Source organism: Opisthorchis viverrini (assembly GCF_000715545.1).
Source record: "Opisthorchis viverrini unplaced genomic scaffold opera_v5_415, whole genome shotgun sequence".
Classification (NCBI taxonomy): Eukaryota; Metazoa; Platyhelminthes; class Trematoda; order Opisthorchiida; family Opisthorchiidae; genus Opisthorchis; species Opisthorchis viverrini.
Window position 1 is genome coordinate 219893 of NW_008752070.1, and position 14486 is coordinate 234378.

Below are 14486 nucleotides of genomic sequence, written 5' to 3' on the forward strand. Positions count from 1 at the left end.
AGGTTTCGTAAATTCAATCAGTATGGCCTGTTGAGCGGGGAGAAAACGTTTGAGTAGATTCGAACAAGGAGCTGCAGTGATGTGACAGAAAAAACGGCGTTGTTGAAGAGATTCAACGCCCGGAAAATGCGAATGAACAGGCCCCAGTCATCCAATTCATTGGCTTCAATCCCAGTAGCAAATCGATTTGACCCTAAGAGCATCATTTGGTCGTTATGCCATCTAATCAGCATCCCAGTAAATGATATTGTGACAAACACCAAGTTTTATTCTTCTTGTATAGATCGATCACGTTCAACCTCCCGTTGATTTCCACCATTCAACAAAACTAGAATTCGAGTAATTCAGGTGGTCTACCCACTACTAATAAACAAAATAAATGACAATAATAAAGTATTTCGCTCGGTATTGGAACAGACCAAAAAACAATATAGAGATGGCATATCAGAAAGGGAAATATGATCCTTGAAAATGTAATAAGAGTTGAATTTGCGAAAATCACAAAAATGTTTATTACTGGTCATTGGCTTGTTCGCTGAGCTGAGCAATTCGATTGCGAACGTTTCATCACCAATCGAGGTGATGCGTTGGTGGTTAGTAGTTGAGCCAACGGCCACCGCCACGCACCACTACGTTCACCAATAACTCACTGATGATGTCATCTCGACTGGTGATGAAACGTTTGCAATCAAATTGCCCAGCTCAGCGAACAAGCCAACGACCATCTACGCTACCTCAGCCACCAACATTTTTCTCTATAGAAAATGCTTATTACTCTTCCCCGTGGAATGGTGGAATAGCAATCACCCGCACACTGTTCTAGCACGATATCATACCTGCTCGTTACGTGTTTCTTGGTTGGCTCGTCACGACCAATCAATTGGCCAAACCTAGTAAGTTGGCCTGTGTTGACAAGTCATCATACTTCTGACCCTTGATGATGCCGTCATTGCTGATCTGGCAATGCTTTCAAAATTATACCGGAGTTATTTGGCTATCCATCTTATGAGCTGCCACTCCTGTAAGCAATGACACGAGTCTTACGAGGTTCGTTCATGATTCAACACTTTAAGGTGTTATTCTGTGAAAGCGATCTCTCGATGCACATTAATGATTGCCAAGATACTAGCCTGCCTCCCAGAAGCGTTTTTTTGCCTAAAGGTTTGCTTCTCTGGGTACCACAAGCTATTTTAGAATGGAAAGTACAATTGTTCACTTTCGAGGGGTAGCGTCTAGAGTTCCGTACTCACACACACACACACACACACACACTAAGTCTCGCTCGCGTGCCTAATGAGCAAACTGATCACATAGATCCGGTCGTCATCATTACACCGTTTTCGGATCGAAAACCCTCAATTCGTGCCTCAGTAATTTTTGCTTCCTAACCGTAGTGCCTTCAGCAGCCGCTAAGGTTGATGCATCCAAATGTGGGGAACATATTGGTCACCCTAACATTTGCAAAGTTCTCGGGTAAATCGAGTGGAATGGGTGTAACTCGGTTTTAAATACGATATCATCAGCGTATGCACGAATGACAGAGTTCTTCCGGAAACCTCACCGCGAAAATGAGCACACAAAAACCAATGTATTTCGTCCATTGAAAACACCAGAATGTTCTATGGCGTAGCAATAGGTGCCTCAAAAATTTAACCAACTGGAGTGGGGAAAGCCGGGTGCATTGAAAACCGTGCCGAGTCAAAGTATCAGTGTTAAGGTTAAACAACTGTTTTTTTAGAAAAAGTGCACGGGAGAGAATAACTCCTGTCGGCCTCAAATCCTCACACTACTGAACCTTCTCTGGAGAATACTCCACACGAGCGAACGATACCGGCTGATGCCAAGAATGTCCGTTCCAGAGAGGATACAATGTAACGATCTTAAAAGACTGTATATCTAGAATTGCAATCTGAATATACTTCTAAAGTGTCTTATGTACGTTTCTTGCACTAGTTTGCACCCCCAAGGAGAACATGGTATTAATCAGTGGTACTTAGGAAAACTTGTTCGGTCCCCAAAAAAGAAAAACCAGCTACTGCCCTTCATTATACGTTAATTGAACGGTCGACTAATAAAAAGGCAGTTAACAGTAAACAGCTGTCCAGTGCTTTGCTGAGTTCCAAATGCAATGTTTTCAATAGACTGTCTGCGTTATTTAAAGGGTATTGGATCACAGAGGACTTCAGACAAAAGTGATAGATCATTCTCCCGGCTCCTAAACCCGAAATTGCACCAATGTGAGGACGTGTGCTAGTTTGTGAGAATTAATTGCACGAGTCTCCTATCACTATAAATCAACAACCGACAGACGATCCAGGTATGTAAATGTACCCTGCTACCAATAGTGAGACTGGCAAGAAAGCAGAACGGGCGGAGCATCAAAGCAGCCTGGATGAGCCATTGGAAGTGTGAATGAAATGTCCCAAAAAACATGAGTCTGATAACGCCGGATGATAGAAAGCAGTAGTCCGAACAGAACTGCTATCTCGCAATGTAAACTCATATGAAGTTTGTGGATGATTTCGCGACATACCGTAGGGGTGTTAGGTGGCCCATCGCTTCAGTTGTCCCGACACATGTTTAGAGTATCTTTCAAGTGCATGAGGTGACGTCGAAGGTTTGTCCGTACCTACAGTTGCCCTTTCCTCCTACAAAGGACACCTATTATACCATTTCTGATTGGTTCAGTGAAACTCATTTCGACAAAAGCCCCCTAAGGAAACTTTCCCCAGTCTCCAAGGTGGTCCCCATACGGTGTGGAATTATCTTTAACAGCGTCGAAGATTGTCTTTCACAAACTTGCAAATTCCCCGACATCCCCAGTGTTGCATCTGCACAAGGTTTGGGAATTCCCGCGCACCACCAAATGGGACGTCCATTCAGAAAACTCGCAAAGCAAACGGTTCCATGCGAATTTCATGGATGTAACCAAAAGCTGGCAGGGTGAAAAAGTGCCTGTGCTGCTGCGGCAGGATGTGCAGGGGTTGGTATCGTCCTAAGTCGCCGAACTGAAGGAGGCTTCCATGCCTGGATATTGGTTGACGGCCGCCTGTTTTTGGTCTACCTGACAAAGTCTATGGAGGAGTCTCACAAGCGAAAAGCTGAGAGATGTCCATTTATCGTGTCTGCTTACGCCCCGACTTAGTGTAGCTCCGACGCCGTCGAAGACGGGTTTTACGGAGCTCTTAACGCCCTAGTGCGGCGAACTAAAAGCTCAGACATCGTGATTGCCGGAGATTTCAATGCACAAACGAGCAGGCTCAGGGTGTCTGAGACTCGAACAGGAGGTCGACAAGTATTGGACTCGGTACGTACGGACAATGGTGGACGATCGCTTCAGCTATGTGCTGATCGCAGGTCGCTTTATGCAGTACTAATCTCCGAAATATTTGAAGTCATCTGGCTAAAAGGTGTTCACCGACGGCATGCCGGCTACGAACTCAAATCGATCACACTGCCATCAGTTACCGAAGGCGTGGATCAATAACTAACTGCCGGCCTTTTCGGGACACATTTGTGGATTCCGACCACGCGCTAGTCCGGAGTCGTCCTCCCTTCGTTTTCCAAGGCCGCGTAAGGTGCAGGCAAATCGCTTAGCAGCTGAGAGATTGACAGATCCGGATGTTAGACGAATTTACCACAATCAAATTTTAGATTCTCTTCTAAATGATCCACTGTCATATGTGAATTCATGCTGAGACGAGATCGTCACTTCTTTGCACAGTGCTGGGAGTTTTGCCTGTGACACGGCGCTACCAGGCTCAATCAAGCACTGGATATCAGACCGAACAATGTCACTACTCAAATTTTTGGGAAATATTCCCGCCGGTCCCGAACATAACACCACTCGACGAGTTATCAGACCTCGGATAAAAGTGAGCGCGCGCGCCGATCGTAAATTATGGTGGATGCGGAGAGCCAAGGAAATGGAAAAGGCCCAGAAAGCTGGGAATGCTCGAGGATTACTTCAATGAGAGAAGTTATCAAGGGTTAGAATGGAGCACTCATATTGAGGGAGGGAGAACGCCCTGACCGTTGGGCCGAATACGTTGGAAGACAATTGTCGTAGCTACCAGCTGCCTCTCATCTGAAGCCTACAGTTGACGTAGAACCCTGGGCGGTGAACGTGGGATCCTCTACGGCCTCGGAGGTTCTCTCAAGCACCACCGAAATTCTGATCCAAATGACTTCCAACACGCAATGCTCAAAGATGGGGGTGAAGTTCTCAGTCAGCACTTGAGTAATCTGTTTTCCTGTATGTAGGAAAGGAGACTCTTCCAGGCAACAGGGGGGAATCGGTCATAGTTCCCGTTTTTCAAAAAGAGGATCTTATTAAGGGTAACCAAGGATCTTATAAGGGTAACCAGAAGGACTGCAGTTGACCTAGGGGGTTGTAACGAGACCCTCTGGCGTCGGTTGTGCTTCGTCGCCTTACGGTGGCTCGCAAAACACTGACTCGAGAGCAGCAAGCAGGACTCCGGCCTTGTAAGGGTTGCGCTGACTAAATCTCCACACTCCGTCAGGTGCTAGAACAGCGCCATGCGTATAAGCGAACCACAATTTTAGCATCCCTGGATTTCCAAGGCACATTCGACTCGGTTGATCGGTCTGTTCTTCTTAACACGCTTGCCCATCAAGGAATACCTCGGAAGTTTGTGAACATAATAAGTTCACTGTATTCTCAGACTTCCGGCGAGCTCTTGAAAAGTTTCCGTGCACAAAGCCGTGTCCGTTAGGCTGCCTACTCCCTCCAGCCCTATTTAACTTCGTAATCAACGAGATAATGAGACGAACTCTGGAAGGTCTCCAAAACGCTGGTGTTCAAATCATCTGCGAAGAAAACCTTGTCGACCTGGAATACGCAGACAGCATCGTTCTCATATTCGAAGGGGAGGAGAAGGCGCAGGCGCTTCTGGATTAACTGACCAGAATCATCCTGTCCTTTGGTATGCACTTTGCACCCACAAAGTGTAAGGTGATGCTCTTGGACCTGCAGTCACTGAGTGCACCGCTTACAATCCAGGGAAATGTACTGGAAGTTGTGCAAAAGTTGCATTAATTCTGAATGTAGAGTGACAGATGAGTTCAGTGCGTGTGTCTGCAAGGCTTTGGTCGCGTTTGCTAATTTGAGATACCTGTGGTGTCAAAGCGGTATATCACTGAATCTCAAGGCCAATGTGTATCAGGCTACCGTGCGGGCTGTCTTGTTGTATGGCTGTGAGACTTGGCTTGTTCGGGCGGCGGAAATGAGACGTCTTCAGGACTTTGACGATGGTTGTCTCAGAACCACAGCTCGTGCGGGTTGGCGTAAAACGCATACCCCCAAAGTTAAAGCTGTCATTTCAGAGGCACAAAGATCAAAAGTATTAGGATCGATTGGCTCCAGCTGTCTGGAACGCATTCTCGCTCCTAGCTAAGTTTAGACGATCCGGTTATGATAAAGCACAAAGACCTATCGCCGCGTTTAGATAACGATGGTATTATACCTTCCTCAACTGAAGAGGAATCTAAACTCATAGACGATATCTCAAGACAAACGAATGGAACAAGGAGTGCGATATCATAGTTACATCTGTCACCTCTCCAACTGTCTACAACACACCAATTGGAAAGAAGGAACACCAGCTAAATCTTTACGCTTATCACTGAGGTACGAGGGGACTGGTTAGTTTTCTCAAAGTTTTGCAGAACAATCCAGGCTTCGTTAACTCACGTCCTCAACCAGGCATGATACAATCGTCCTACTCAGATGATACAGAATAGAAATGAAGTGTATTTGACCAAAAAGAGACTGATTTTTATTGATTGCATGCCCAAAAGATTCCGCCTATGATTACTCTCGCTTATTTCACAAGTTCCAGTATAGACATTGTCTAATGCGTCCTATATACTCCTTCAGCTGATTGGCTTGGTCGCCATTATCAATGAAATTTCAATCTGGTTCTAACCTGGTTCCACTTATCAGCTGGATCGATATTTTGCGCAACCAACCATTCAGTTGGAAATTGCGTTGTTGGTAAATCGAGACCCGAATAAATCTCCAGATGTTTTTTAGCAGGAAGGTAACCCAAAACTAGAGGTTTATTTGGGTCTCACTGTAACACTGGTTCAGACTTCAACTAGACGTTTAACTAAGTAGAAATCAGCTGGGATTCGGTTAGGTTTCCCGCTGACCCAAACTTAATTCGCAACTGAGTGTGTTTCGTCAAATGTAAGTCCAGTCCGATCTTCAGATAAGTCCTACCCAATGTGCCCCGACACAGCAAAGCCTGAAAATGATTGAGAAGGGCTTTAAGCAACTTGGCAATACGTATTTTATGCAATTGAGTCTTCTTTCCATGGTAAGATGTATAAAGGTATTACTTCAGAACAAGAGAGCCCTTAGGTTTACTGTCTTCCGACAATCAGTTGTGACGTGGCAGTAATAATAATAAATACATGCAGAACATAATAAGCGAGGGATTCAGCTGGGTTCCAGGTGAGTCTCTCGAAAGAACCAAATTGGTTTGCAAATGAGTGCCTATTCGCTAAATACATGCAGGAACTTCGCGTGTTTATGGATGGTGATGGTGGGAAGACAAATGCCTCTAATGACCTTTTCCTTTGAAAACTGAACAGATTGGAGCAGTCTCAAAGCCGGCCGCCCTTCTAGTTATCCGTAAAATTTTGGTAACGGATGAGACTGTGTTGCGGTACTCTCCTCTACCAGGACGTTTTGTTCATGTAGACAAGGTCAGGGGTCAGACACTTTTCCACTGTGATCCCAAAGCGAGCAAGAAGTATCCAGAACCAAAGAGGAATATTACGACCTCTCAAAAGGCCTACATGCTCCCCGAGACATGTATTCGTCTACCGATGCTCCGAACAGAACTGATACACCATGTCGCAACATCATCGGGCTCCTCATAAAATTAGCTTAGGTAAGTAACTCAACCTGGAAAACGCCCATGTGATCTTTTATTGCAATAAGAGATGAAGGTAAGAAGGGTGCGGTAAATGACGGAATAGTGCATAGAAACTCTAGATCTATCAAATAATCAATAACTACCATTAATTTCCATGTAGGAATGGCTAGTCAAACTCGGATTTTAATAGGCGGTACAAAAATTAAGCGTTCTTTACCAACCAGATAACGGGACAGTTTTGTATGCACCAGCCAGAAATATGAATATTCGCGCCAATAAAAAACGTACAGCTGTAACACCCTTTCGGTACCCAGCTGCCATGTTACCGGAAGAAAGCATGAAAGCTCACATACTGCCACTTTACCCACGCCTAGACAGAGGAAGTCAAGATGCTGAAGACCTTTCAGTCAGTAAGTAACATCAAAACGAATGAACATAAAGTCGAGTGAATGGAATGGAAAAAATTGCCATTTGTAATGCAATACTTATAAGGTTGCTGAAAATTCGTCGACAACCCACGACCGGTTTCGCCCTCCTTGGGGCTCATCAGGTAGACGCAGTCCACGAGTTCCCGTCAACCTTATGTTCTACTTGAAACCAAATTGCACGAAATTAGCGAAATACGCTCGTTTACCAGCGTTAGTGTTGCTGCAGCAGAATGGGAAAACTATGAATTTATTGGGCAAATTTGTGTCGGGTGTCGGATGACGTGTGTCAATAAAGGAAGGCAGGAATCCGGTCAACGGAAATGAACAGTCCAGAATCGAAAAAAGTCTTCATTTATGCGTGCTAATAGCCGCAGAGTAGGGAGTAACAAAAACGAGTGTGACAAAAACAAGCGACTCCTCAGCATAAACAACCCAAAAATTGGACAACCCCTGTCAGATTTCGATTTGTTTGGCAGCGGAGTCACGTGACACGACAAGGAAAGAAGTGATTGGATTGCCTGAATCCGGGTCGGACTACGTCTTCAAGGTTGAGTATGGCTAAGTGAATCCGGCATTATAACACAGGATCAAGAAAATAAATTAACAGCTATGAAGTAGTGAACAGTAATTGCCACCGAGCAAATGTGATCAGCTTCAACTAGAAAGTTATGCTGTAAATTTCCCATGGTAGCACCTCACGGAAACCCAAGTGTTTTGAGGACACTTTGGTATCCATCTTGCGACTACACGAAAGATGTGGTCCAGGTAGATTCGGGCCATCAAACAAAAATTCCACAGGAGGCAAGTAGTTCAGTAGCATCGAGGCTGAACGACCTTGATCACATGGGGCGAGTATTTGGTGCTGTTCAACTTCGCCGAGCGATGTACCTGGGCTCGACAGGCTTGATGACCGCTCCGACACAAGTATGCGATTTGCAAGGATTTCTGCTTACTAGTGCTAGGACACTGATGAAGGCGTCGGATCACTGAAATCATAACATTCGAGTGACTCCAAGCCGAATTGAAAGTATAATAATTTCTCATCTAGAATATATTTGGTTGGTTTCGATCAGCTATATTGAAAAGTGGTTGCAAGTTCTGGGGTCAATCATTCCGGCCTGCTACAAGTGTTAGCATTGGTCCTGAATAATGACTGGAAAGTTGCACAAGCACGCAGGGTTCACTCACTTTTGCAACCAACCCAAAACAGTAATATCATTACAAAGGAATGCTAAATCCAGACAGGTACTGCAACGGTGACGAACTGGTGAGCTGATGACGTAGTATAACCTCTGTGGACTAGTACGACAAGTCGAGTGTAGTGGCGCCCACCAAACCCGATCTATTGTGCTCAATACTGATGAGTCGACCAATACAACAAAGAAGCACTAAGGGGGACGACCAGCGTCAATGGTCCCAAGAAGGCAATAGCTGGGAAGAGAGTAAATGGTACCCAGCAAAAGCAGTAGTGAATGGCGAGATCCCCAGTTTAGGTTATGCTTGTACCCTTGCCAAACATAACCCTTTTGTGGCATTTCGGTGAATTCGATCATGGTACATTTGTTCGGGGAAATTCACTGTGCATGCAACGAGATGGTATAAGTCATGTAGACGTCTGAACCTTCGATTTGGTGATTGAGTGAAAAGCACACCTGCGGCAACAAAAACCAAAGTAGTTCTCAACCGTGCCGCCTTGCGAATTGAACTCTGCAAAAAGTTGCACATTTCATCAGTCCCAAGTCCCTTCAGTAGTCGTAATGCAATGGGATGATGTGAATAGTGGTAAAGTAAACGGTTCTCAATATGCTCCATCTGTGAACCGGTTTCGCTCCGGAGAGGCTCATTTATGCGCTTTCGTCGGGTGAATTGTTAGTTCACCTTAAGAGAATTCACAAACCCTACCTGTGATACAGGACGCCATGGTGTCGTTACATCAGTAACCCATCGAGCTGCATTCGTGGTCGTCTGTGTGACAGTCAGAGTCATTCAATGAGTTAGGACGTGTTTGGCCACTCGCTCCACAAAAACTGGGTTCCCTAGTAGCCGTTTCTACAACTACTGCTGTCTTGAGGTCGGACTTTCGAATCAGGGGCTTTAGTGGTTGATCAGGTTTTGGCATCCTACCAGCAGTTCAGCTAGCATAAATTATGAACTGTGCGTACCGGAGATAACCGACGCCATCTACCATAGACGATGATGACAACCTCTAGAAGCATGTTCTCAGGGGAGTTTTGAATGATCTATCGATTCCTCCAAATCGCATCTGAGATGATTAAAACAGCCACTGTTCACTGTCCGAATTAAACGGAGTTTTCGACGATAATAAGACGAGACCGAACACAAATGTGCCAGATCGGTAAGACTGCCGGACAATCGTACAAGTGCAAGAGCGGATACACGGTTCCTGGAGTGAAAATGAGTAACATTCACCACTCCAAACGCACCCATCACAAGTAGTTCTGACCATATATTGCCTGCAGAAAACCACCCCCCGATCCTATCCCACCTTTACGTCAGGACACCACTGAATTTCCGGGTCGATCTACGACCAAAACACCTGCAAACTCGTTCAAGCAATTTCACTTCTGATAGGTAGCTAGGATACTTCATCCGAAAAAGTACTCACCATCGCGAAATAAGTGTTAGTTGCCAGGTGATTGACTTCATATCTAGCCCACTTTTTGTCGTAAATCAAATACATCTCAGCTAACTCTCTCGTTTACAATATCCTTCAACTGAATGTGTGAGACAAAGGTGACTTCGCGTTTCAGCTGGAACGAGATCCAGTATACCGAAGTATTCCTCTTCCTACTTAAAAGGGCTGATGGCAGTAATGGATTGTTTGAAAGAAGCTTACAAATTTCGTGGAAATTTTGGATACCAACTGTGGAAACTGGAAACACAACTAATTAACTGCCGGATTGGTATGGTTCGTTCAGGCAACAGATTTATATCATGAATAGCCCGGAAAGAATTATTCGCTCTGAAAAAGTGTTACAGATTGGCCAGAGAACAGGAAACAGAAGCCGAGTGAATAAACTATCAGGTAGAGGGGTACATACTGAGCCCAAAAGTTACACCTGAAGATAACTGGCATACATTTATTGAATAAATGAATATTACAAAGATTCTTCTACCTTACCGGGGCGAGACGGCTCAAGTGGTTAGAGAGTGAACTAACTGACCGGAAGGTCAGTGGTTCGAAACCGACCTCTGCATCTCGACTCCCCCTGTCTAGGATTGAGCAACCTGGCAGTATTCCAGCCCTAGTGCATCCTTCTGGTGGCATGGCAGCTAGGCACCGAAAGGGTGCTACAGCTGGACGATTTTTTTCTATCTTACTAAGTGATTCCACTCTTTCAAGGTAGATAAGGAACGTGGTTATGTGGCGTTTTATTCCAAACTCCACAGGTCCAAAATAGGTGCCATCGATTTGTCGAAATATTGGTAGCTAGGGTGGGTTTACTGGTGGTTGATCAGATGGCTGTTGATCTGTTCGTCCAGCTTGGCAACTGGTCTGCAAATGTTTCATCCTCAGTCGAGGAGACATGTTAATAGCACACTGGTACCCAGCAAAAGCAGTAGTGAATGGCGAGATCCCCAGTTTAGGTTATGCTTGTACCCTTGCCAAACATAACCCTTTTGTGGCATTTCGGTGAATTCGATCATGGTACATTTGTTCGGGGAAATTCACTGTGCATGCAACGAGATGGTATAAGTCATGTAGACGTCTGAACCTTCGATTTGGTGATTGAGTGAAAAGCACACCTGCGGCAACAAAAACCAAAGTAGTTCTCAACCGTGCCGCCTTGCGAATTGAACTCTGCAAAAAGTTGCACATTTCATCAGTCCCAAGTCCCTTCAGTAGTCGTAATGCAATGGGATGATGTGAATAGTGGTAAAGTAAACGGTTCTCAATATGCTCCATCTGTGAACCGGTTTCGCTCCGGAGAGGCTCATTTATGCGCTTTCGTCGGGTGAATTGTTAGTTCACCTTAAGAGAATTCACAAACCCTACCTGTGATACAGGACGCCATGGTGTCGTTACATCAGCAACCCATCGAGCTGCATTCGTGGTCGTCTGTGTGACAGTCAGAGTCATTCAATGAGTTAGGACGTGTTTGGCCACTCGCTCCACAAAAACTGGGTTCCCTAGTAGCCGTTTCTACAACTACTGCTGTCTTGAGGTCGGACTTTCGAATCAGGGGCTTTAGTAGTTGATCAGGTTTTGGCATCCTACCAGCAATTCAGCTCGCATAAATTATGAACTGTGCGTACCGGAGATAACCGACGCCATCTACCATAGACGATGATGACAACCTCTAGAAGCATGTTCTCAGGGGAGTTTTGAATGATCTATCGATTCCTCCAAATCGCATCTGAGATGATTAAAACAGCCACTGTTCACTGTCCGAATTAAACGGAGTTTTCGACGATAATAAGACGAGACCGAACACAAATGTGCCAGATCGGTAAGACTGCCGGACAATCGTACAAGTGCAAGAGCGGATACACGGTTCCTGGAGTGAAAATGAGTAACATTCACCACTCCAAACGCACCCATCACAAGTAGTTCTGACCATATATTGCCTGCAGAAAACCACCCCCCGATCCTATCCCACCTTTACGTCAGGACACCACTGAATTTCCGGGTCGATCTACGACCAAAACACCTGCAAACTCGTTCAAGCAATTTCACTTCTGATAGGTAGCTAGGATACTTCATCCGAAAAAGTACTCACCATCGCGAAATAAGTGTTAGTTGCCAGGTGATTGACTTCATATCTAGCCCACTTTTTGTCGTAAATCAAATACATCTCAGCTAACTCTCTCGTTTACAATATCCTTCAACTGAATGTGTGAGACAAAGGTGACTTCGCGTTTCAGCTGGAACGAGATCCAGTATACCGAAGTATTCCTCTTCCTACTTAAAAGGGCTGATGGCAGTAATGGATTGTTTGAAAGAAGCTTACAAATTTCGTGGAAATTTTGGATACCAACTGTGGAAACTGGAAACACAACTAATTAACTGCCGGATTGGTATGGTTCGTTCAGGCAACAGATTTATATCATGAATAGCCCGGAAAGAATTATTCGCTCTGAAAAAGTGTTACAGATTGGCCAGAGAACAGGAAACAGAAGCCGAGTGAATAAACTATCAGGTAGAGGGGTACATACTGAGCCCAAAAGTTACACCTGAAGATAACTGGCATACATTTATTGAATAAATGAATATTACAAAGATTCTTCTACCTTACCGGGGCGAGACGGCTCAAGTGGTTAGAGAGTGAACTAACTGACCGGAAGGTCAGTGGTTCGAAACCGACCTCTGCATCTCGACTCCCCCTGTCTAGGATTGAGCAACCTGGCAGTATTCCAGCCCTAGTGCATCCTTCTGGTGGCATGGCAGCTAGGCACCGAAAGGGTGCTACAGCTGGACGATTTTTTTCTATCTTACTAAGTGATTCCACTCTTTCAAGGTAGATAAGGAACGTGGTTATGTGGCGTTTTATTCCAAACTCCACAGGTCCAAAATAGGTGCCATCGATTTGTCGAAATGTTGGTAGCTAGGGTGGGTTTACTGGTGGTTGATCAGATGGCTGTTGATCTGTTCGCCCAGCTTCGCAACTGGTCTGCAAATGTTTCATCCTCAGTCGAGGAGACATGTTAACACTGAAGTGAAGAAACGTTTGCAAGCCAATTGTCAAGCTCGACGAACGGAACAACGGCCATCTGATCAACGACCAGGTGACATATTTCGAATCACCTTTTGCAAGCCAATTGTCAAGCTCGGCGAACGGAACAACGGCCATCTGATCAACGACCAGGTGACATATTTTTTTTCGAATCACCTGGACTCTCAGGCTAGGGAGTGGCAATGGTAATCTTAAGCTGTGGGACATAAAAAACGATCTCCAAAAATTTATGCCACACCAAGAAGCTATGACACATAGGGTCGCGTCTTCCCCACAGTGACAATGTTTAAAGCCCAAATACTCGTGAAAAATTGCGGCTCAATAGAGCAAAACACACTATGGTGGTGGATTTGGAACACATTGAGTCAGGTTGAATCCAAAAAGCAAAAACAAAACATCTTACATTGTCCTCACATCCCAAAAGACTTGCAGCCTGATCCATACCTCCGCCTTGCATACCGACATATCGTTCGCATTGTGCGCAAAGTCCAGCGAGTTCACGCTGCGGATGACGAGAGGCAAGTAGATTGCAAAATACGTGATAGTGGGAGAAGTACTTCCGGGGAATTCAAGGTACAATTGTTCCCCTCAGAAGACCAAATAAAGGTGATTTTCAGAAGGGGCTATCCCTCTCGGAGAGGTCCCTTAGAGGGAGCCTTTCATACATTCGAATGTACTAATCAAGAACAAATAGATACAAATCATGAATACTAGACTGTACTCACTTCCTTCTATTACCATGCTTCCTTCCTCTTCTCAGGAGAAATCAGGCCCCAGAAGAGAAGTGGATTTTAGTATCAAGCACTCTCCCAATAGTGACTAGTGCAAAAAAGAAACCATTTTTCTGTCGGTTCTTTAAAATGATCCTTCAAAAACGAAAGTGCTGAAGTAAACGAATCGCCTTGAGGACGGTGGACCAAAATCTTAGCCCCATTCTTGCAGTGAGAATCCTCCCCAGGAACTATACTTTATCGAAATATAGCAGTATTTAAAAGGCCCGACCTATCTAACAGAGTCGAATGATTGTACGAGCTACCATTTTGTTATCAGCGTTTAGACGGTGCAAACCGAGGCCAAAAAGTGTATGGCACTGCACCAAACTTCAAGTATGATCACAGTTTAGTGTCTGTCCTAACATGTCTCAATGCGGTGGCATCTTATGACCGCAAGCATAAGCCACCGGGATACCTTAGACTGCGACCTCAACTTTTCATCTATCCTAAAGCCCGATGGATATGCAAAAAACACGCATAGTTGCTCGGATTTTTCGTAATTCGGGCGCTAACTAATTTCTTTAATGCACTACTCATAAGGTTGCTGAAAATTCGTCGACAGTCCACGACCGGTTTCGCCCTCTTTGTGGCTCATCAGGTAGGCGCAGTCCCCGGGTTTCCGTCAACCTTATGTTCTACTTGAAACTGTTGAGGAGTTTTCAGCAACCTTATGAGTAGTGCATC

General features: G+C 45.0%; 1 protein-coding gene across 1 annotated transcript in view; it reads left to right on the forward strand.

The window, feature by feature from the left end:
- Positions 1 to 7359: 7359 nt before the first annotated feature.
- Positions 7360 to 14486, forward strand: part of T265_15261 (hypothetical protein) — a gene marked incomplete at both ends in the record, with an annotated part of 8716 nt that continues 1589 nt past the window's right edge. The window contains 5 exon segments of the mRNA XM_009177315.1: positions 7360 to 7455; positions 7460 to 7614; positions 10461 to 10697; positions 12577 to 12813; positions 12930 to 13161. Of these exon segments, the coding sequence (XP_009175579.1) occupies positions 7360 to 7455; positions 7460 to 7614; positions 10461 to 10697; positions 12577 to 12813; positions 12930 to 13161 (957 nt within the window).